Source organism: Apostichopus japonicus, chromosome 21 (genome assembly GCF_037975245.1).
Source record: "Apostichopus japonicus isolate 1M-3 chromosome 21, ASM3797524v1, whole genome shotgun sequence".
NCBI classification, from domain to species: Eukaryota; Metazoa; Echinodermata; class Holothuroidea; order Aspidochirotida; family Stichopodidae; genus Apostichopus; species Apostichopus japonicus.
Genome location: NC_092581.1, coordinates 6246156 through 6269676, shown reverse-complemented (window position 1 = coordinate 6269676; position 23521 = coordinate 6246156). Strand labels below are relative to the sequence as shown.

Below are 23521 nucleotides of genomic sequence, written 5' to 3'. Positions count from 1 at the left end.
CTGCATATCAGTTTCCAATCTTATTTCCGAAAATATTAATCAATAAGAAGTGCTGAATGTGAACAAATCCTAAATGAGAGTATATGCCTAGAGTCGGCGAATAAACAATTTTGGTTGTAAAATATATACATGATATTTTTCTCAAATTGATACATATGACCTTGAATTTTACCCATCTTTTTAATTGTGTTAATGACAATGACATATGTAAAGGAGGATTTTGTAACACCTTTAGATCCAGAGATATGTGTGTTTTCCACGTCGCAAAAAAGTACGCCCTCTATTCCATCTTGTTGCTAAAATGTGTTTTTTCCCTCTTTTGTTGGAGACTAGGTATTTTCCTTTATATAGTAACATTATTCAGCTAGGAGTTGATCACAATGCACAGAGTAAATTGGTAAATTTGTATAATTATACTCCAAACAAAATTAAAATAACCCTATCAATTAGACACAAGCATTTTACTGTTTTCCAAAATTATCATGGAAGTTTGATGTATTTTGCCACATTAGGAGGCTTTAAATGTATTGTCAATGTTAGTGCGATTAATTAAGTGAAAATAGCTATGGCTGTAGAAAATCGGAGGGTTGAGCGCCGTAGGCTAGGACTATATTGTAATGGACTTGTCGCAACAGAAATGTGTATGTGTATGTGTATAGGTGAGGCGGGGGGGGGGGGGTGGGGATATAATGATATTCTTTATAGCAAGTGATTTTAATGTTATGATCACAAGCTGGCTGAAAAAATATACCATAATTTATCTTACAAGCATGCAGCTATTTTTTTTTGGGTGGGGAGGGGGAGGGGAGGTGGTCAGGTCGACCGTTGTTTATATAGCATCAGCAAAGTCGTTGGGAGCTGGGGTTAGCATCGATGTGGGGCAGATCTCCATGCCCCTGCCCCCATACCCCACCGTGCTACTGTTTACACAAGTGAAAGCGACATTTTCCAAATGTATCCATGTAAACCACAAATGAATACTTCTACAGAAAGGCTAACCTAACACAAATAAGACTATATGCATGTGTGTTTGACAAGTAATACTGATGAGAACTCCGCATAGTGCATATTTTTACACAGTACAACTAAACAAGTCTACTACAGTACCATTATAAAGGTTACCAGAGTTAGCCTTTTCACACAATAGATCTAGCGTATTTTTTTTCACCTTTCTAGGGTTCCAGCATACGTTTTATCAAAAATCGCACCAAATCGGTAATTCACAAAATAATTACTTTGTTTTCTGAAACTTTGAGACCAAATTACCACTTGGCAACCCAATAAAATATATTTATAGGCTTCCGTGGCTTTTACACTATAATACCGCGTGAACTGCTTTAATATTAATGGGTTTTTCATACTTGGGTTTAAAATCCACAGTTAATTTTCTTGTATTATTGCCTGATTGTTATTAACCGTTTTAACTTGTTAAAATAATCACTAGACTGCCTATGATATGAATCAGTGCAACGAACAGTCAACGAATTATTGAAAACAACACATAACAAGTGAGTGAAACTGATTATCTAGCGTTTTCTGGGGTTTTATTTTGGCAAATCTAACGTTTTTTTGTTACTTGTCGCTGGTAACCCTGATTATTATTATGCTAACCGTAAATGACCTTTGGCCACCCCGTACTAGTTTTAAGTGATTGACAGATCAGCTGTGCCGCAACCCATTACAACTCCCTGGTAGTACAGTAGATACTGTAAGTGTAATCGCACAAAAACATCGTGTGTTATGACACATACGTTGTACTCCCTGTCCCAGGGCAACTCCGAATATTGAGCCTATCGTTTTAAATTCTACACTTGTTGCTAGCGTCCATACTGACACGATTTTTATCGTCAACTCTTCTTCGAAATCGGGTGTTTTTCGTAAAAAGCTTGCATCCTGAATTCCTGACCATCGTCGATACAATACAACATAATAATCATAACTGACCTATGAATCTTACGTAGCATTGTCACTCTAGGCCATGAACCTTGAAAACGAAAGTTTTGGACCAAATGTACTACTAGTACCGGCCCCGGGCAAGGATCAGATCCATAGTACGGCTCGAGTGCAAATGCGACTGGATCAATGCATCAGTTTACCCCGTGGAGAGATGATCGTCTGATAAAATCAGAGGATCTGATCTGGATCTTGTATAAAAGCACAAGTCCAAGAACAGATTTAAGAACTTAGGTAAGTGCTAATTTTCAAATTTAATCTTTATAGCAGCAAATATGCTCATATACTTCATTATTGCATACTGTACATGGTGCATATTGCTATAATTTATTTCAGGCTTTTCCAGTTACAAACATGCCCCTCCCCCCAAGAAAAAAATAACAAAACATAAATAACAGTTTTGGCATATATATGTCCCTGCATGGTCCAGTGTGCAGATTTTTACTCACATTTGTTGCTCTCACTATGTGTGATTGTGGGAACTAGGGACTGTGTCCCAATGGCTAGGAAAATTATGGAAGGTCAGGCTATTTTATTGAAGTTAATGAGTTTTGTCCTTTTTTACAAGTTGTACTGAAGTTTGGTAGAACACTACCATTTCGACAAAATATTGTCAACTAAAAATTCACTTTTCAACATTGCAGCATTGATACTGACATTGGAGAAGTCCTCTCCCTCCATACATCCACATACAGTACCTCACAGATGTGCAAGATTTCATAACAGGGCTACACAGTCTGCATAAAGTACTAACTTCAGAAGCAATCAATCACAACAATATTGTCTTGCCTGATTGCAACTCCATTGTGGAAATAAAACCTGAAAACTTTGCCTCTTTGGTTGTGGTCAAACAGTGTGTCAATAAAGGATCATATGACACCTAGCCAGTTCATATCACAGTGTAAGGCAGTCTATACTGCAGCAACCAACAGTGAATATATACAGTCTTCAAAAGCAGGGTTAACCACAGAAAGGGAGTAAAACTGTTGAGCAGTGGTCATGCTGTGAGGACTTACTCTTTCAATGCATGCCTTTGGATACTGTTTCACATTCATGGCTCATATTATTGTGGTGTGCAGCTGAGTAAATGAAGATTTAGTTGTGCTCATTTGTCATTGTGCTCCACTTACATGGGAAACAAAATGTGTGAAGGAACCCTTACAAATTTTAACAAATTACCAGTTTTCTGTCAGAATGTAAAGAGGATGATCCTGACAAATTGGACATTGAGCCAACTCTTTTCTTATCTCCACACAAAAGCAAGGGAAATACATCCCTACCTAATACACTTAAAAGGAACGTGAGCATGGATAATGAAATGGAAAATTTGGAAGAGGAACCAACTTTAAATAATCATACTAAAACAAAACTTTCACTGCCGTTTGAATGGGGCAGTCACTGTGAGTCACAACATCAGTACTATTTCTCCAGATACAACAAATGATTCGCTGTGGTTGTACCTTGACATAAGTTCAAATGGAAGTAGTAGCAGTAGCTTTGGTATTGCCAGAGAATTTTCTGCATCAATTTCTTCATGTGATCAAAACCTTTTTTTTTTACCAGGAGTGAGAAAAAACGAAGGAGACCCAATCAAGCATTTGATCCACTGCCTATGTTCCAATCTGATTGCTGTGATGGTAGCTGTATCAAATCGCTTTCTTACGATGACCTAGAACAGTCTTTTCTAGAGGTTAGTGAAGTGAGGGAAACTTAGCTAAAGCAATTCACTCTGGACAAGATTTGGATTCATCAGGAAAGATCATGTCACACCTGAGACAAATCTTGTTCTATTTATGTAATTTGTGGGAAGATTGTATGTGAGAAAGCATTTTGTATGTTCTTTGGTATTAGTAGCAAGTTATTCAAAGATTGTCTGAAATAATTTCAAGTTGGCAAGAAAAATGCAATTCATGGCAATAAAGGCAAGAAAAGGATGAGAACAAAAACTCCATTTGCACTAGCTTGGATGAGGTGTTTATTTGAACATATTGGAGATTACATGCCCCACAAAACAGAAGTGCACCTTCCAGTGTCATACACAAAGACTTCTCTCCATGCACGCATGAAGAAGGAAATGATAGAAATTGGCATTGGTGAACAAAGCATCATTTCCAAGGAATACTTTATGGAAATCTTTAGAAGAGTTCAAGATTCCTAATTATTTTATCTTGTGAATGTGCATGGATTTATGACAGTTATTGTTGCATACATTGCATGGGAAAAGGGGAATAAAATTTCAAATTCCTCATAGCTAGCCTAGTAGCTTTAAATTGATTAACTAGCATGAAGACATTGATAAAGTAAACTGAAACTTGTGAGGTCGAAAGTGTTGTTGTAAGACTGTTTTGCCAGAATTATCACACAAACAATAGCTGTGTACATTACAAATGATAACTTTCAAGTACTGTACATGGTCTGCTGATCAATCACAATTGGTGGGTTATAGCCCGGGGTGTCAAAACCACAGGCATTGCATCCTTTTATCTTTGCTGACTATGGAGGCTTTAACTTCATACAATCCAGTGACATTTAATCTGTTTAGTTAACTACATGTGCAGTCCATTAAACATTTCTTCAGAAAATTCATGTGTCTCTATTGTTAGCTTCAGCTTCAGCAAGCACAAAGACTGTACTGTACATACTGGAGAGAATACACCTCACAGCTAGTGTGCCACTAAAGCTGCATTATCATTCCTTAAAAACATTAGAATTATTGTCAAAAATTTTGATTTAAAGAAGTTCTAAAGAACATGTGACATAAGTTTGATTGCAACCTCCACTCAAATCAGGAGTAAAAGTGCTTTCTGCTGAAATGTCAATGAACAACTCCCTTAGATAGTGACATTTTCAGAAAGTTCCCCCAAATATGCCAGAAATTGAAATATGCTTACCTTTGGTCAAACTTCTTTAATTGTTTTAATTTCCACCTTTGAGGACATTTACCTCAACTGTCTGGGAAAATGATTAGGGTCTTATTTCCAAACATCCCTATCAATTGGTCTAATAAATAACATGAGAAGATGTTGTACAGCTTTACTTGTTCTTTTCTCGATTAGCTACTCTCAACACCCTATACTCCTTTAAAGGAATTCTCTAAAGTACCTAAAAGAATGCTTAACTTCAGTTATAATTAGTAAACAATTTCAACATGCTCATTGCATTATTCTATGGGTATTCATAAAAACAACATGGTTCAAATTGACACAATAAAACTCTATCACTAATCACTACATAACTTTTTCTTGATTAGGTTAAGCAGTTCAATTTTACACCATTGTGTGAAGTAAAACTTATACTTTAAATGCTTAATTAAAGTATTTCAACATTATATTTTTCTAGACGACTGAGTTTACTGTGGGTGGTACTTGAAAGAGGTAGCGGAAAGAACAAGGAGTGGAAAGGAAAATGAAGAATGCCGACAATTGCAAGAAGTTCATCTTAATCATCTTAAGTGAGTCAAAATATTTTACTAATTTAGAATTAAAAGTTGATGTCTGCTTTCCTTTTTGAATCCTTGCAGAAGTCAAAAGCAATAGAAAGACTATCTATTCCTTCAAGTCCTCTATATGTGTGGGTGTGTCAGTGATGCTCCTAGTTAACACTTATCTCTTTCAAAAACTTGCTTGAACTACAAATTGGATATAGTAGCCCTAACTAAGATGACAAACCCTAAAGTTCAGAGAAAGGTCATTGGATCGGTCTCAATTTTTCGTAACAAGTAATTAAAATGGCAGAAAATGAGATAGGGGCCTTTTCTGGCCCTACTCTGAGTGTGCTCTATATTCACAAGCAAAGGCATGTTTGAGTTTTAATTTCCATAGGATCCTTGCCCAGTAGTAGTTGTACGGGAAAAGTGCAAAAAAAAGTCAAGTGGGTGGTACGTTTTATGAACAGCGCCCTCAAACTTAAGAAATCTCACTTCTGGCCCTAATTGGGGGTCCATTTTGGGCCTGTGGGTATATTTCATTTTTTTTTTTTAAATACCATTTTTCAGGAGCGTATTGACCCTATTTTTAGAAACTCAAGTAAAAAAGTTGTGTATTTTGTGTTATCTACTCAAATTTCTGACTCGAAAATTGCGAAAATCACCTCGTTCATATGTATGAAAATGCTTGCACAAGCCGATTTGAGTAATTCAAATGACAACAACTTCTTAGCATTAGCATACAGGTGCTTAACAATTAAGAGGGTGGTCTACTAGCATAAGGACCACAAATAAACTGCATTTCCAGGGTCATATGTTGAACGATGTCTGTGAACAGCACCCTTAAACATCACATTTTACCAATATGTTGGGCTATTTTGGGCATTTCAAGGTCAAATTTGGTCACAATTAAAAATTTTTTTTTTGGTTTTTAATACAAAACTAGTAAGATATATGTATAGTTATGATGCAAAGAATGAGCTAAAACATCTTTTATATTAGTTATTAATGCTCTGATGAGCAGCTTAAAGTGGCGTATGAGAGTTACATCAGCTCTACAGAAACATGCTTGCGAGGGCAAACAGTGGTAACATTGTATCTTCATTCAAGGAGATGTTAAACAACATTAGAAACTATTGAAATGTATTTATTAAAAGTGTTCTGTCTAATACTCTTTGACTCCCTCTCACCCCCACCCCCAGCACCCTCCCCATAGTGCACTAAGCAGATTTGTATACACACAGTATGTGACTGACTTTTACTGCATAGAGACTGCATAAACATGCATTCAAGGTATACTGAATGTTTTGGTATGGTAATCTTCTGCTTCAAATTGTCTGTATGCATGTAACCCACCCCTCCCACCCACATCCTCTACCCAACCCTATATCAGAATAGAAAATTGTGAACCAGTGCGTACAGTGTGCACTATATATGTGTGTACATGTTCAGTATGTGTGTTATTTTACACCAAGCAAATAAAATACACACTGTCCACAATCATGTACAGTACACACTGTGTACTGGTCATTCCATTCAATACTGTGCATATATCAATGTCATTTTAAATATTTGAAATGTAGTGTATGCTTTTGCTAATTCAATGAATTAAAAGACTTTCAATAATTTATAAGGAATGTTTAACCAGTACATAAATGTGCAGTGTGTATACTGTACATGATTTTGGACAGTGTTTATTTAAAAGTGCTTGGTGAAAAATAACACTGTACTGAACATGTACACACATATATAGTGCACACTGCATAGTGCATACTGTGCATATTTCAATGTCTTTTTAAATATTTGCAATGAAGTGTATGCATTTTCTAATTCACTAAATTAAAAGACTTTTAATATTTTAAAAGGAATTTTTAACCAGTACATACATGTACAGTGTGTATACTGTACATGATTTTGGACAGTGTGTATTTAAATAGTACTTGGTGTAAAATAACACTGTACAGAACATACATGTACACACATACAGTATATAGTGCACACTGTACGCACTGGTTCACATTCATTTTCTATTCTGATATAGGGTTGGGTAGAGGATGTGGGTGGGAGGGGTGGGTTACATGCATACAGACAATTTTAAGCAGAAGATTACCATACCAAAACATTCAGTATATGCATGTTTATGCAGTCTCTATGCAGTAAAAGTCAGTCACATACTGTATGTATACAAATCTGCATAGTGCACTATGGGGAGGGTGTTGGGGGGGGGGGGTGGTGGGGGTGAGAGGGAGTCAAAGAGTATTAGACAGAACACTTTTAATAAATACATTTCAATAATTTCTAATATTGTTTAACATCTCTTTGAATGAAGATACAATGTTACCACTGTTTGCCCTCGCAAGCATGTTTCTGTAGAGCTGATGTAACTCTCATATACGCCACTTTAAGCTGCTCATCAGAGCATTAATAACTAATATAAAAGATGTTTTAGCTCATTCTGTGCATCATAACTATACATATCTTACTAATTTTGTATTAAAAACCGAAAATAAAACTTTTAATTGTGACCAAATTTGACCTTGAAATGCCCAAAATAGCCCAAAATATTGGTAAAATGTGATGTTTGAGGGCGCTGTTCACAGGCATCGTTGGGCATATGACCCTGAAAATGCAGTTTATTTGTAGTCCTTGTGCTAGTGGACCACCCTCCTAATTGTTAAGCACCTGTATGCTAATGCTAAGAAGTTGTTGTCATTTGAAGTACTCAAATCGGCTTGTGCAAGCATTTTCATACATATGAACGAAGTGATTTTCGCAATTTTCGAGTCGTAAATTTAAGTAGATAACACAAAATACACAGCTTTTTGACTTGAGTTTTTAAAAATAGGGTCAATACGCTCCTGAAAAATGCTATTTAAAAAAAAATTAAAAAATACCCACAGGCCCAAAATGGACCCCCAATTAGGGCCAGAAGTGAGATTTCTTAAGTTTGAGGGCGCTGTTCGTAAAACGTACGACCCGCTTGACTTTTTTTTTGCACTTTTCCCGTACAACTACCACTGGACAAGGATCCTATGGAAATTAAAACTCAAACATGCCTCTGCTTGTGAATATAGAGCACACTCAAAGTAGGGCCAGAAAAGACCCTATCTCATTTTCTGCCATTTTAAATACTTGCTACGAAAAATTGAGACCGTAAATTTTCCTCAAAATTAGCTAAATTCGAAAACTGGCCACATGTCTTCCACAATATCTGCAATATCAGACATAAAATACTTAACATTTATGCAAAAAATGCCTCCAAACTTGACACAAATTAAGGGCTCTTAAAATGCAATCTGGATTTGGTTGCTAGGCGGGGCCGTATCCTAGCAAGGAAAATTTAAAAAAAAAATTTTTTGCCCAATTTCATCCTTTGAGACATATGGCAAGACACCATATCAATTTCAGGCGATTCTGAGAGGGTCGACGTGGAGGCCACTGTTGATTTGGCATGGATTGACCCATATGTGTGTAAATGTTCAGTACAGTGTTATTTTTACACCAAGCACTAAATAAATACACACTGTCCACAATCATGTACAGTACACACTGTGTACTGGTCATTCCATTCAATACTGTGCATATTTCAATATCATTTTAAATATTTGCAATTTAGTGTATGCTTTTGCTAATTCAACAATTAAAAGACTTTCAATAATTTAAAAGGAATGTTTAACCAGTACATAAATGTGCAGTGTGTACTGTACATGTTTTTGGACAGTGTTTATTTAATAGTAATTGGTGTAGAATAACACTGTACTGAACATGTACACACATATATAGTGCATAGTGCATATTTCAATGTCTTTTTAAATATTTGCAATGTAGTGTATAATTCGTTTGCTAATTCAATAAATTAAAAGACTTTCAATAATTTAAAAGGAATGTTTAACCAGTAAATACATGTACAGTGTGTATACTGTTCATTATTTTGGACAGTGTGTATTTAATAGTACTTGGTGTAAAATAACACTGTACTGAACATGTACACACATATATAGTGCACACTGTGGACCATACCAATAATTCAGTATACCTTGAATGCATGTTTATGCAGTCTCTTTGCAGTAAAAGTCAGTCACATACTGTATGCATGTATACAAATATGCATAGTGCACTATTGGGAGGGTGTGGGGGGGGGGGGTTGGAGTCAAAGAGTATTAGACAGAACCCTTTTAATACATTTCAATAGTTTTTAATGTTGTTAGCATGGCTGATGTAACTCTCATTTTCGCCACTTTAAGTTGGTTGCTAGGCGGGGTCGTAACCTAGCAACGAAAAAGTTTTCAAATCTTTTTTTTGCCCAATTTCATCCTTTGAGACATATGGCAGGACACCATATCAGTTCCAGGCGATTCTAAGAGGGTCGACGTGGAATCGACCCAAAAATCTGTTGATTTGGCATGGATTGACCCATATATCATTTACATTATTTCTCAAATGATATTGGATCAAAACTCAAATCAATATTTCTTATCTGATATCGTAAACCCTGTATCAGTTAAGAGTTTATTTTGTATCATTATATGTTCTATTTTTACTAGGTCAAAAGGAGAGCAGTAACATCTTGCCCGCACTAAGGCGTGCCAGGTTTCTTTGGAACTGAATACCCTTATAGTCGATGGAATGGACCAATCAAAGACTGATCTGCCACATTTTGTCCAGAGTGATAAGGATGTAAAACATCCACATCCACATAACAGGTCAGTATTATCATGGAGGTCTGTTTTACCTCCATGGTATTGTGAAGTGACCTAAGAGTGCACAAGACGGAAAGTGTTTATGTCATTATAAGTGTAACCATCATGTTTTCTGGTTTCCGAGAAATTGTAATCCTACAGTATGAAATTGTAATGTCATGTTGGTGTATAGTACAGTATGTATGTGCGTGAGCAGCATGTGTGTGTGGGTGTTTATACAGGGTGTTTGTTTGTATGATGCCTTGTTTTACAACACAATGTCTCAAGAGGGGAAGTTTGATTATCTTCATAAATAGTATAAGGATGGACACCTAAGGTTACAAGAAGTCTAGTGTTCCTATTGTTTTGGTTGAGGTCAAATCAATTCTGTTCTTTATTTGTTGTTCTGATAAAGATAATGGCCTTAGTATCCATCAAATATTATGTGACTGTTTTGTTTTGTTTGTTAAAGCACATAGTAGGTTAATTATCAAACTTTATTTAACAGCAGAAAACAAGTAATAACAACCTCTTTATCATATATGTCAATGAAGTAGTATATATATATTCATTCTTCTCTTTCTTTTCAGGTGGTCTAATTCACACTAAAGGTCCATGTGACAAGTTTGCATATATGTTATGACTGATCTGAAGCATATCCAACATGATTCAAACATGACCATTACATGCAATTTGTGGACACTAGTGAAGCACAAGGATACTCTTGGGAAGGATCTGTTTTTGCAAATGGATAATTGTTACAGGGAGAATAAGAACCGCTATCTTCTGTCCTTCTGCCCTTCTGCTCCTTGCTTTTAGAGTTGAAGATCTTCAGAGTGGTGATATATATAAATGTTATAACTTTGCGAAAGAAGTTATTGAAGTATCTGACTATATTAAAGTTGGGAATATAGCAGCCGTAAACCTCATTGATTCAAGCACACGACCATACTTTGGAGAAGACACTAAAATTGAAAAGGATTAGGTTATTTTACATTGGATGAAGGGATCCTGGACTGGAGACTGGAAACTGCTAGACTGTGGCCAAGGAAGAAATAAGCAGCCATACACACCATCAGTTTCTTTCCATTCCTTAATGTTCTGGGACTTAAAATTTAACCCATAAAAATCGCCTTCCAAAGAGGGAAGTCTGTGACTTGAAAGAAAGATATGCAGCTATAGATAAAGAATTTGAGCTAAATAACTAGGAAACCTTATGTTTTACACATACTATTGATTGGGCAGTGTGTACTCTTATTTTCTTGCAACAACTTGTGTAAAAGAAGATATGTAGTTTTGAGAAACACACACAATTTTCTTGGTGTATTGCTACACTTAACTGGTTGGGGCGTACTGGTACGCCCCAAAGATATATACAATTTATCATAGGGGTGTATTTCTACTCTAAACTGGTTGGGGCGTACTGGTACGCCCCAAAGATATATACAATTTATCATAGTGTTCTATTGCTACACTTAACTGGTTGGGGCGTACTGGTACGCCCCAAAGATATATACAATTTATCATAGAGGTATATTTCTACACTTAACTGGTTGGGGCATACTGGTACGCCCCAAAGATATATACAATTTATCATAGTGGTATATTTCAACATTTAACTGGTTGGGGCGTACTGGTACGCCCCAAAGATATATATAATTAATCATAGTGGTGTATTGCTACACTTAACTGGTTGGGGCGTACTGGTACGCCCCAAAGATATATACAATTTATCATAGTGGTCTATTGCTACACTTTAACTGGTTGGGGCGTACTGGTACGCCCCAAAGATATATACAATTTATCATAGAGGTATATTTCTACACTTAACTGGTTGGGGCGTACTGGTACGCCCCAAAGATATATACAATTTATCATAGTGGTCTATTGCTACACTTAACTGGTTGCGTACTGGTACGCCCCAAAGATAAATACAATATATCATAGAGGTGCATTTCTACACTTAACTGGTTGGGGCGTACTGGTACGCCCCAAAGATTTATACAATTTATCATAGTGGTCTATTGCTACACTTAACTGGTTGGGGCGTACTGGTACGCCCCAAAGATATATACAATTTATCATAGAGGTATATTTCTACACTTAACTGGTTGGGGCGTACTGGTACGCCCCAAAGATATATATAATTAATCATAGTGGTGTATTGCTACACTTAACTGGTTGGGGCGTACTGGTACGCCCCAAAGATAAATACAATTTATCATAGAGGTGCATTTCTACACTTAACTGGTTGAGGCGTACTGGTACGCCCCAAAGATATATACAATTTATCATAGTGGTGTATTGCTACACTTAACTGGTTGGGGTGTATTGGAACGCCCCAAAGATACAAAAAAATATTGTACAATATATCCATTTTGCCCCAAAATGACTATTTATCAAAAAATACTTGCATTTTATGTTCGCTTTGGGAAAATCATACCAAAAATAATCATATATTAAATTTTTGCTATATTTTGTCAACTTGATTGATAAAAATCTTTGCTTTTGTTAGTAAGTGATGGTTTATTCAAAATTCAGTGAATGTTATGGCTAAATTGCTTAATTTGTTAGTATCTGTAACAGCAAACTCTTTTAAGACATCTAATCCACCAGAATTGAGATAAAATGTTTATGTCTGCTCGTTTTACTATGAATTAACAAGGTAACACTGTTGTGTAAAATTATTCCATTTAAATGGCTATTTATCCTGCATTTTTGAATAAATGTATATTTACAGAATTTTACAAATAAGAAATGTTACATGCAAATAAATGAGAAAATACGCAACATATTTCATATGTCATATTTTTCATGTACTTATACAATGCAAAAACCAGGCCTTGGTTAACAGACCACATTTCAACGTAAAATGGTTGAATTCACTCGTACATCTTTCATTTTTCAGCTTTTACTTGGAGAAAAAGTGAAAAGTCATATTTCCTTAATTACCCAAATGTTTCCTAGTCTCTTGTATATGTTAATACAATTAGCTACGTGGTATGACAGAAAATAAATATGTCAAAATAATACACAACAAAGGAAAGTGAAAGTATGTTATCCTCCAAGGGTAATATTTATACAAGTGCATTACCTACTACCTACATACAATGTTGGAACCGTGCATCAAGAGAGCAGCACTGAGGGAAGGATGGATTTATGTCAAGGCGCGTTGGCTTACTACCACCACTCACTGCAGTGGCGTATCCAGTGATGTATTCAAAATACTTCTTTTTTACATTTTTTCGAGTTCTAATCACAAGTATTCATACCGCAGGGCTCATGTTCATACTTCATATAAGGTCAGAACTTGGTTATCAGACCGAGATATTACACAGTTTGGGCCTTCATCATACCCACACACGGAGACCGTTGATCAATATCGTCCTACAGAATAAGCGCCAATAATTTGGCCGGTTGTATAACCATTACAAACTAGCGCTAGCAACCCATGATGTGCATTTTCAGGGACCAATGATGCCACTTTGTGCAGACGAGGTGCCCATTAATACATATATTTCGTGGTAATTCCTACCATCAACCATCACGGGGTTGCCCCCCCCCCCCCTTATGAAAAATCTGGCGACGCCACTGACTCACTGTAGGGAGAAAAATACCAAAACAAAGCCTGGAAACGTGATAAAAAGAGCTTACTTCTTCCGTCAACGTGCTTGGGTAAACACTTCTGTCGAAGATCCATCCATCGTCACAATCGACAACACCATAAAACGTTAGGTTATCACGATTGGCAAGTATGGTCTCATGGTCTAGCCCACTCAGATTGTATTTCTGACATTTTGAGAAGTCCTTGCCGTTGTCATCAAGTGGTCGAAATAGGTCTTTGCATTCTTCAGTAGTATAGTTCAACATAGAACATTCATCATCATTCAATTTAGGGGCTCTGCACCAATGATCTCCCTTCCCAGCGATGAACACTTGTGTAAAAGTTTGCATACATCCGAGAAGTGTCGCGAGACACACGAAGAGAAATGTACGAGTTTCAAACCAACCGAACCTCCCTGTCAACCTCAGTATATCATCGTAGTTTACCATTTCGAATCCTAAAACCAATAAAATAAAGTCATGCTTTATTCATATATCAAAACATATATATATCAAAACATCTTTATCATGATAGATAGCCATTTCAAGTCTAAACAGCAAAACCACAAAAATATCGTAATTTATATATAAATATATATATATATATATATATATATATATATAAATATATATATATATGAATAAATATATATATATAGGAATAAATATATATATATATATATATATATATATAAATAAATAAATATATATATATATATATATATATATATATATATACATATATATATATATATATATATATATATATATATATATATATATATATATAAACGCAATGGACGTGTTTCGTGTTTGTTGTAGATAGACTACCATGTTGGCAATATGTCATACATATTTCTATGATAGAGAATGGCTTGAATATATAATACTACAAAGGTTTGTCTATTTGATATGTTATATCGTCCAGTCCCTATATATGTTATGTATAGGAAACAAACGGTTTCTATGGCGTTACTTCTACAACTCTTTCATACAGAAACTTCAAACTGAACTGTACATGTATAACCCAGATTTATGTGTTACTAACTGTCTTATTGATTTTACCTTTACTTTTTTTTAATTATTATTTTATTCCGAATAAAATTTATCATACGTTGCTATGTTTAAATTCAGATGTGCTTGAATGCCACCAAAAATCCCTATTACAGCCCTAGCAGAGTATTGATAGAATATAAGATAAACCTGCAAGAGTAACCTTGTTTTTTGCCCTAGATGAAATTTCTGTATGAGAACAAAGAGACAGCACAAACTTTTCAAGCTTTGCCACAAAGAAAAAACCGTCTGAAACGTGATTTGTTACTTTAGTCTGGTGGTCCGCACCCTGTTTCGGCCCACGATCCATAATTACCTGAAAACTGAGCATCGACCCACCAGACACCCTGCCTTCGAATGCACGTAAGCTAGCTTTAACTGCTGACTAAATGCTCAAAGCAACCTGCTTAACTAATCTCCTTCGACAAGCTTCGAAAACTAAAGAAAATAGATCCGACGCCTGGAAATATCACGCAACCTACCGACAGTTTTACTGCTACCCACTTTCCGCGACCGATTTTTGGATCGCGCCCTGTAGTTTACGGAACGTCGTTTTGGTCCAACAAAGTCGCACCAAACAATACAAACTGAAAGTTCAATAAAACAATACAGACAAGTGTTACACTCATCAAATAGGTCCTGGTATAAGCGCTGCCGATTCTCATGGCTTTATCAGTTAAAACTGGTAAAGGTAAGGGTATAGTATAGTATGTGGTTTTCGCACCTCTTTTGTGATGGGTAAATGTGTTGTGTAAGTGTGGTGGGTGAACTGAAAGTTACTACCGCCCACACCTGAGGCAGTCATTGATTTTGATGTGTATATACAACAGCATACATAGTGTGAAAGTACATATAGGTATATATATATTTATTATAGTATACTTATTAAAGTTTAACAGGTGTCATAGAACTGATAGCCAGACAATAACAAAATTAATGAAAATTGCCACTTTAGTCCACAAGTGTCTCTCAGAAAAGAACAGACAAGACAAAGGGAAAACGAATGACAAAGGACAAGCATTCATATATTCATGTATTTGTTTCAAAGAGTGATAATTGCAGCTTTTTATAACGTGCTACAGTGAGTCTGTATCTCTGATGCCTTTATTAGCTAATAGAAATTGTTCTGTCGATCTGTGTCGTTTGCAGGATTGCAGGAATACAAGAAAAAAGTACTAAAGTTAATGTTTTGAATGCGGTTACTCATTGGCTAAGAATGGTATATATATATTTCAATCCCAAACATTACAGCAACTTCACTGGCCATGACTCGCGTAAGTGTTCCATCTATGGTATTAGCCCTACACTAAGTAAATGCAATATCAACCAGCAATCAATACAGATCGACAGAACAATTACTTTTTAGTTAACATACATATGAGAAACAGACTCACTGTAAAACCTTACAAAAGCATATCACTCTTTGAAAAAATACATGAATATATGAGTATACTCTCGGCCATTACACATCCTTATTCAGGGAGAGACTGTTACGTTGGAATGCGAGAGGTCTCGATAATTAATTTTTAACGAGACACAAGCCTGGGTTCGTTTCCGTAAGGAACACAGACAAATTGACGAGTCTAGAGAATTTGAATGAGAACGTAAACTATATTGAACAATGGAGTTTGAACTAACAACAACAAGTGGTAATTACAAATATATAGAAAATTACTCACAAACTTAACAATATAGGATACACTTTAAAACACGCTGGTCTCTTCCAACGGCGATATCCCTCAGCGGCCACGACCTTGATGACGACGATTCTCGGTCCGTTGTACCGCGAAATTCACTGGTCCTCGACGAAGTTTCTCGCGATCCCAGAAACAGCAGTCACCTTCTGTCCGGCGATGCTCCAAAATAGAAGACGGACTTCCAGCCACAATCGAGTGAAGCACAAGTCGAACTTCTCGCCGACTAAATATTACCAGAGTCAGTCCGAAATCAGCTTTATAGCCACCAACTCCTGGCGTAACGAACTTCCTCAACGCAGACAGAAATTCTTCACCTTCTCCGAAATAAAGACTGAAAAACTGTAGTTTCACAGCAAAGTCCTCTTCAAACTTCTGAAGTGTAGAATCAATCTTGTTATCGATATCTCAATCCCTCAGAAACTACTGGCAGTTGAGCACTGACGATATATAGTAGAATGGTATAATATGTGTCGTCGCTTGTATTCGTTCAGAAACTGAGAAACTCTCCGATCTGGGCGGGTTTTTATACGATTCGCCATGTCAAGAATCATCTAGATCTTTCTCGATACACCTGAGTAACAATTCGACCCAGTTTCACCGTTCTTGGAAGTCCTTTGCATATCTCGCGAACATTCCAGAGAAACCACGAAAATGTGTGCACAGCTTACACGCGATTTCACGTAAACCGACGTTAACCCGAGACCAGCGTGTCATCATAAGGAATATACCAGAACAATCGTGTATTATAACATTCTGACACGGTAACCCGACCTAATTTCTCAAATATTGATTTATCACGTAGGCAATTTCAAATACTTTCTATATTATAACATTAGGTTCCTTACTAGCAGTGACCAGCGTTAGGCTACAATGGGCCCTCGTAACAAGACCTATACTCAAAAAATCTTGTTGGGACTCAAATCATCTCACAGTTCAATCTTACACATGCGAGTGAATTAAAAAACCTAATCCTAACCACATAAACAATATGGATACACAGTTAATTCCCGTCCAATACTCATTGAGTGAAACAGTATTTTCTCAATTGACAATTAAATCGTAGAATGCAGATCAACACATAAACAAACATATGGATAACCCCCAAAACATCACTACTCATTCCATAAACAACATACTCTGCTCTGAGTAAATACTACTTGGATCTTCCCTCTACTCCAATATAACCACAATGGAATGGTGATGTCATCATACATACGGAAGAATCCGTTTCAACCATGCCATCAGCGAACCCAAAAACATACACATCATCGTGAAAGGCACAACGAAGAAACTACAATAATTAACTAAACAATACAGTGCTCGAACCAGCTATGAGTACAAAGAAAGTGTTAAACGAATATGATAAAAAGATACCTTACACATCTCACTGGGTGAAAATACACAATAACTGGCAGTGTTCAAAATACCACATGTCCCTCTACTCTTGCTCTTCACACGACTAGATATGAGAACAAGCTATATAACTCGTATAGCAACCAGGGACGTCGCTAGAGGGGGGGGGGGGTGGGGTGTCTCACCCATCCAACTTGGTTAAACTGGCAATAGTTGAAAAATTGGAGTGCGACAGTCGGAATTTCGGAATGTCGCACTCTAATTTGCCTAGGCCTATTCATATATTCCTGTGATTGTGAATGACCTAAAAATTGAAAAAATTCGGTCAAAATTGACCTTTAATCAGTCATATTTACCACGTTTTCCTTGTTATTCTGAGAAATTGTATCTCGCGATCCTTATACTCCACCATACAAAACTACGTGTGATTTTGAATACGCAAAAAAATGCCTAATAGAACTACTATACAACGTTCGCAAGCTTCAAATCGGTTTATTTATGTAATAATTTCGCTATTGGGTGGGTTGACCCTGTTCGCTAGAATATATTTTATAGAAAAAGTTCAGTGGTTATTTTAGTTCGCGGAATCGGGCCCACATACTAATGAATAGCTTAGGAGTAGACAATTATCTTCCTTAGAAGTAATGACCATAACATGATAAAAAAGGTATGAGGTTTATATCAAACAACTAAGGTTTGAGCAGTGAAAAAAGTGTTCTAAAATTAACTTTTTGATGATTTCCTTCATCTTTTGTTGTACGACTTATATTCTTCAAAGTATCGGCTTCTCCAAATTCCATTGGGCCCTAGGCTAGGCTTAACTCGTTACAACTGATTATCTCAATTGTACAGTGGCCGAAAAATCCATGATGTTGAGAAACCTCTCGATTTTACCACCATCGAAGGTTGCACTTTCGTTAAAAATTATTTGGTGAATAATTTGGTATATGTACATGTGGGCGATTCTTAGTATATTCCTTAACTACATTCTCCCCGCCCTAGGAATATTTCCCGGCTACGGTTTCGCTTTGGCAGAGTCAGACTGACTAAAATTGAATATTAGTGCCCTTTACAGCTATTTTATATGCGTATGGCTGCCACGAAATCACTATGACTTTTAGTCACGGTTGTAGTTGTGTTATCTGCGAACTTTGTCTATTCATCTTAGAGCAGAGTTAACTATCAGGTTATTAGTTAATACGGGTTGGCGTATATCGCTCTATTATATCATCTTCGTCCTTGGCGAAGATGATAGGCAGATTGTTTATGTGAGTGATATGTGAGTGTTTGAGTGATAAATAGCCTCGCCGCCCCCCCCCCAAATAATCTTAATCGCGCAAGGCGAACGCATTGTATTTTTTGGTAATTCGTCGAATATAATTTGTTGAAAGAAAAAAATTCCCCTTTGTTACATTAACATAGCTTTTGTAGTTAGTAGTCTATGTAACCTTCAAGCAGATAACTTATACTCAGTTGCTTACTGGCTTAACCAGAGTGATTAATATGTTTGTGAAGTGAGGGCCAGTGGGTACATTGGTTATTACATCGCATTCTATAATTACATACAATCATTTGCCGTATTATTACCATTTTGGGGCAAGTCATTACAATAAAAATGATATCAATAATATAAGTTTAACCATTGAGAAAGCAGGGGCCCGAAAAATTATCAGCATATTGCCAGAACTTTCACAAAAATTATTTGATTGGAGGGATGCAGCCCCAGCCCCCGCCTCCTACGCCTACGACTGACCGTATCGTTGACGAGTAAGCTGGGGGGGGGGGGTGGTACAAGGCAGCAGTCGGAATTTTCTGGGTTCAAAACCCATCCAATCGGAATTTCAGCCACTACCCCTCCCCCCCCCCTCAAGCATCAGGCCTTAGCTACGTCCCTGATAGCAACACAGCAAAAACAAAACAATTAAACACTCTCTGTTACTTACAACATCACCTCTCAGTAGAACTCTGAGTAATCCCTAAAATCAAACATCATATTCAAGACACAAAATAATAGGCCCAGTAAATACCAGTTTAAATCAGTACCCAATATCTTGCTCAATCCCTTCCAAAATGGAAAGTTAAAATCATGTGATAAAACTCAGAAATAAATTGATATAGTAGCAAAAAAACTATTCTACAAGTCTCAGCTTGTAAATATTTGACCAACGTGTAACTTAAAATAACTTGAACAGAACACTCACACAACTCATGTGTATCCTAGCATAGGCCCACATAATAAGTGACAACCTAGGCTAACCTTGGGGCAATAACAGTACCATAAGCTCTTAATTAATGTTACAAAATATATGATAATTCAACTTTAATACAGGTGAAATATTCTTTTAGTTTCCCAACTTTCTTATAGATTAAGTTAGCAGCGAGAGACTTTCTAAGCAAAGCAATTAAACCATCTTAATCAACTGAAATATTTCGATATGGCATAATTTCAAGTCGTGATATCAAAGTTTCAATTTATGTGAATAGCCTTTTGTGTAACAACTACGATACTTATTACTTTAATCACGCGTTCTGCAAATCATGTTCTTTCAGATTTTAAAGCTACTGCAATATATAATAGTTGCTTTACAATGCTTGTCTCGGTACCTATATGAAAAAAGCTGAACCTATCAATTCCTTTAAATGTGTAACATCATTTGCCCATATAGATAGATAGATAGATATTTATTTCGTCCATAAGATATGGAAATTTGTCGCCCTGCAGCAAAACACATAAAAAAATCAAAGTTTTGAAGTTACAATCAGAATACAGTAAAATATTAGTATAAACAAAACACAGAGAAGTTGAATGAAAAGGTAAGAATATCAACAGCAACAATATCCATACATGTGAGAAAAATATACACAAATATACATATATAAACAAGATTATAAAACAAAAGAAACCTATCTAACAGCCCTCAGGTTGAAAAGAGAAACAGAATTGGGTACAAAAGAAAACCTGAATCTGTTATGCGTAGACCGTGGCATGCGAAGTCTGCTGCCTGAACGGCAGAATACATAGTTTTCGAAAAGAGGATGTGTATGGTCTTTTAATATTCCATGGGTTTTCTGGTGCACCATATCAATGTAGAGTTCATAAATAGTTTTTAAACAAATATCCCTCCCAATAGTACGGCTGGCAGCCCTTACAACCTTCTCTAATTTAATCGAAGAATCCTTTGTAAGCAGCCCGTAAAAACAAATAATACTAAAAGTCAGCACGCTTTGTATCACTGACTGGTAAAAAAGTACAAGAATAGTGTTGTCGACATTAAAATATTTCAGTTTACGTAAAAAGTACAATCGTTGGCAAGCTTTTGATCTAATTGCATCAACCTGGTCTTTGAAGTTAAGTTTACAGTCAATGATAGTACCTAGATATTTATAGTGGTGCACCTTTTCGACAATCTCATCATTAACCCTGATTTGAGCATGATCATATGACTGTTTTCTGAAGTCAAATACTATCTCCTTAGTTTTTTTGCCATTCAATTTTAGATAGTTTTGGTTGCACCAAGTAACAAAATCCTCGATTTCCTTCTCATACGGAGCAACAACATCGTTGTGCAGGTCACCGGTTATCACTGTATCATCAGCATATTTAATAATTGAACAGACATCGTGTTTACTTCTGCAATCGTTAGTGTATAAGCAGAAAAGGACAGGAGATAGACAGCATCCCTGAGGGGCACCAGTATACTAACGGATCGAACATCAGAGCAAATGCCATTTAATTTAACAAACTGTGGTCTGTCTCTTAAATAGTTTAAGATCCACAACAGTAACCTGCAATTTACACCCATAGCTAACAGTTTATTAATTAATAAGTGCGGCTGAATGGAGTTGAAGGCACTCGAAAAGTCAACAAATGTAGCCCTAACAAAAGAATTTGGAGTTTCCAAGTGTTGAAAAATTTTATGCAAAAACAATAGGACTGCGTCATCAACACTTCTATTAGCTCTATATGCAAATTGCATGGGATCTATGGTAACGCCACTCTCATTTAACAAAGTCCTAAGGATAAGTTTTTCGAGACATTTCATTACGGCAGAAGTAAGTGCCACTGGACGATAATCATTTAAGGTAATGACTGTACGTGATTTTGGAACTGGGGTGATTGCAGATGTTTTCCAAATAACAGGGATCTCACCAGTATCAATTGTATCTTGAAAAATTTCAGTAAAGATGGGAGCTAACTGGGCAGAGCATAACTTAATTACTTTGTTACTAATACGATCCGGTCCGCTAGCTTTATGTACATTTACCCGAGAAAATAGCGTATGGACCTCGTCAACTGATAAAATAACCCTGTTTAAATCATTGCACTTATCAAATAGAATTGCACGAAGAGAAAGCTGTTCTTCATTAAAATCGATCTCGTCAAATCTACAATAAAACTGATTGAGTTCATTAATGAAGTCCATAGTAGTATGTGCAGTGTCTGACTTTTTCAGTTTATGACCAGTGATGGTGGACATGACTTTCCATATATGCTGAACCTATCCATTCCTTTAATGTGTAGCATCATTTGCCCATATATGCTGAACCTATCCATTCCTTTAAATGTGTAACATCATTTGCCCATATATGCTGAACCTATCCATTCCTTAAATGTGTAACATCATTTGCCCATATATGCTGAACCTATCCATTCCTTTAAATGTGTAACATCATTTGCCCATATATGCTGAACCTATCCATTCCTTTAATGTGTAACATCATTTGCCCATATATGCTGAACCTATCCATTCCTTTAAATGTGTAACATCATTTGCCCATATATGCTGAACCTATCCATTCCTTTAAATGTATAACATCATTTGCCCATATATGCTGAACCTATCCTATCCTATCCTGCATAGGCGTACGGGACCATTTCAGTTTGGGGGGGGGGCAGAACTTTTTGTGCCCGAAAGTTTCCGTGACACTATCTAAGCGGAGCGCCACCATCGGTTGGCGCGTAGCGTACAAGAAAATTTTTGGCAAACAATGCCTCTCAGATTGCCGGAAACGTCACTTCTGAAGCCTTGCAAGTTGCATCTAAACATTCTTTATTTTATAATCTCACGTTTTAGAAATTTACACTTCCCCAAAAATTTGGTAAATTAGAAGAAGAAAAAATGGTAACATCACTTTGAAGGGGAAAAATGGGACAGTATATTTTTTAAGCTCCTATTTAGTTACCTTATTTATTATTTTAACACAGTACTCAGCTACCTCCGGGCGGGATAATGTCGCTGTGTCGGGTGAGACTGCAATTTGTCTCACAAAAACGTATAAAATATAACAAAGAATATGATAAACCTGTACTTTTAGGCTTGTAGGCACTCCCCCCCCCCCCCCCACCATCCATGAAAAAGAAAATGTTTCTTATATACACTCATGTTGGGGATGTCCAGGTCAAGGGCGGCGGAAGCACTTTTAATCTGGGGGGGGGGGGGCACCGACATCAAAGGGCACTTTGCAGAAATTCGATTGGACTAATGCAGCCTTATATTTAGTACCCTTTATAACTCTTATTGTATTATCTTATTTGTGTTTACACATCACTCCATCAACGCCCCCCTCCCCCCCCAAAAAAATATGCATACTAGCACTGCAATATCCAATGCGCAAATTGGGAAACAAGGAACAAGTTTTCTTTTGAGACAAAATGAGGTGAAATCATGCTAGTTGCTAATGTAGGAATCTTCCGAATAAGATTTTTTTTCCCTGTTAATATCTTAACAAATTTTTTCCATTTGAAATAGCTTTGAGTT

At 36.5% G+C, this 23521-nt stretch overlaps 1 protein-coding gene and 1 long non-coding RNA gene across 2 annotated transcripts in view; one reads left to right on the top strand and one right to left on the bottom strand.

Moving 5' to 3' along the window:
* Positions 1 to 23521, bottom strand: part of LOC139962873 (organic cation transporter protein-like) — a 64788-nt gene that overhangs the window by 29164 nt on the left and 12103 nt on the right. The window contains exons 2-3 of the mRNA XM_071963260.1: positions 15195 to 15299; positions 13711 to 14117 (exon numbers count right to left, since the gene is read on the bottom strand). Of these exons, the coding sequence (XP_071819361.1) occupies positions 13711 to 14109 (399 nt within the window). The 5' untranslated portion in view covers positions 14110 to 14117; positions 15195 to 15299. The remainder of the gene's footprint in view (positions 1 to 13710; positions 14118 to 15194; positions 15300 to 23521) is intronic.
* Positions 1409 to 12846, top strand: LOC139962874 (uncharacterized). Its single transcript, XR_011791387.1, has 5 exons — positions 1409 to 2187; positions 3517 to 3643; positions 5293 to 5404; positions 9922 to 10080; positions 10647 to 12846. It is a non-coding gene; the product is annotated as an uncharacterized lncRNA (long non-coding RNA).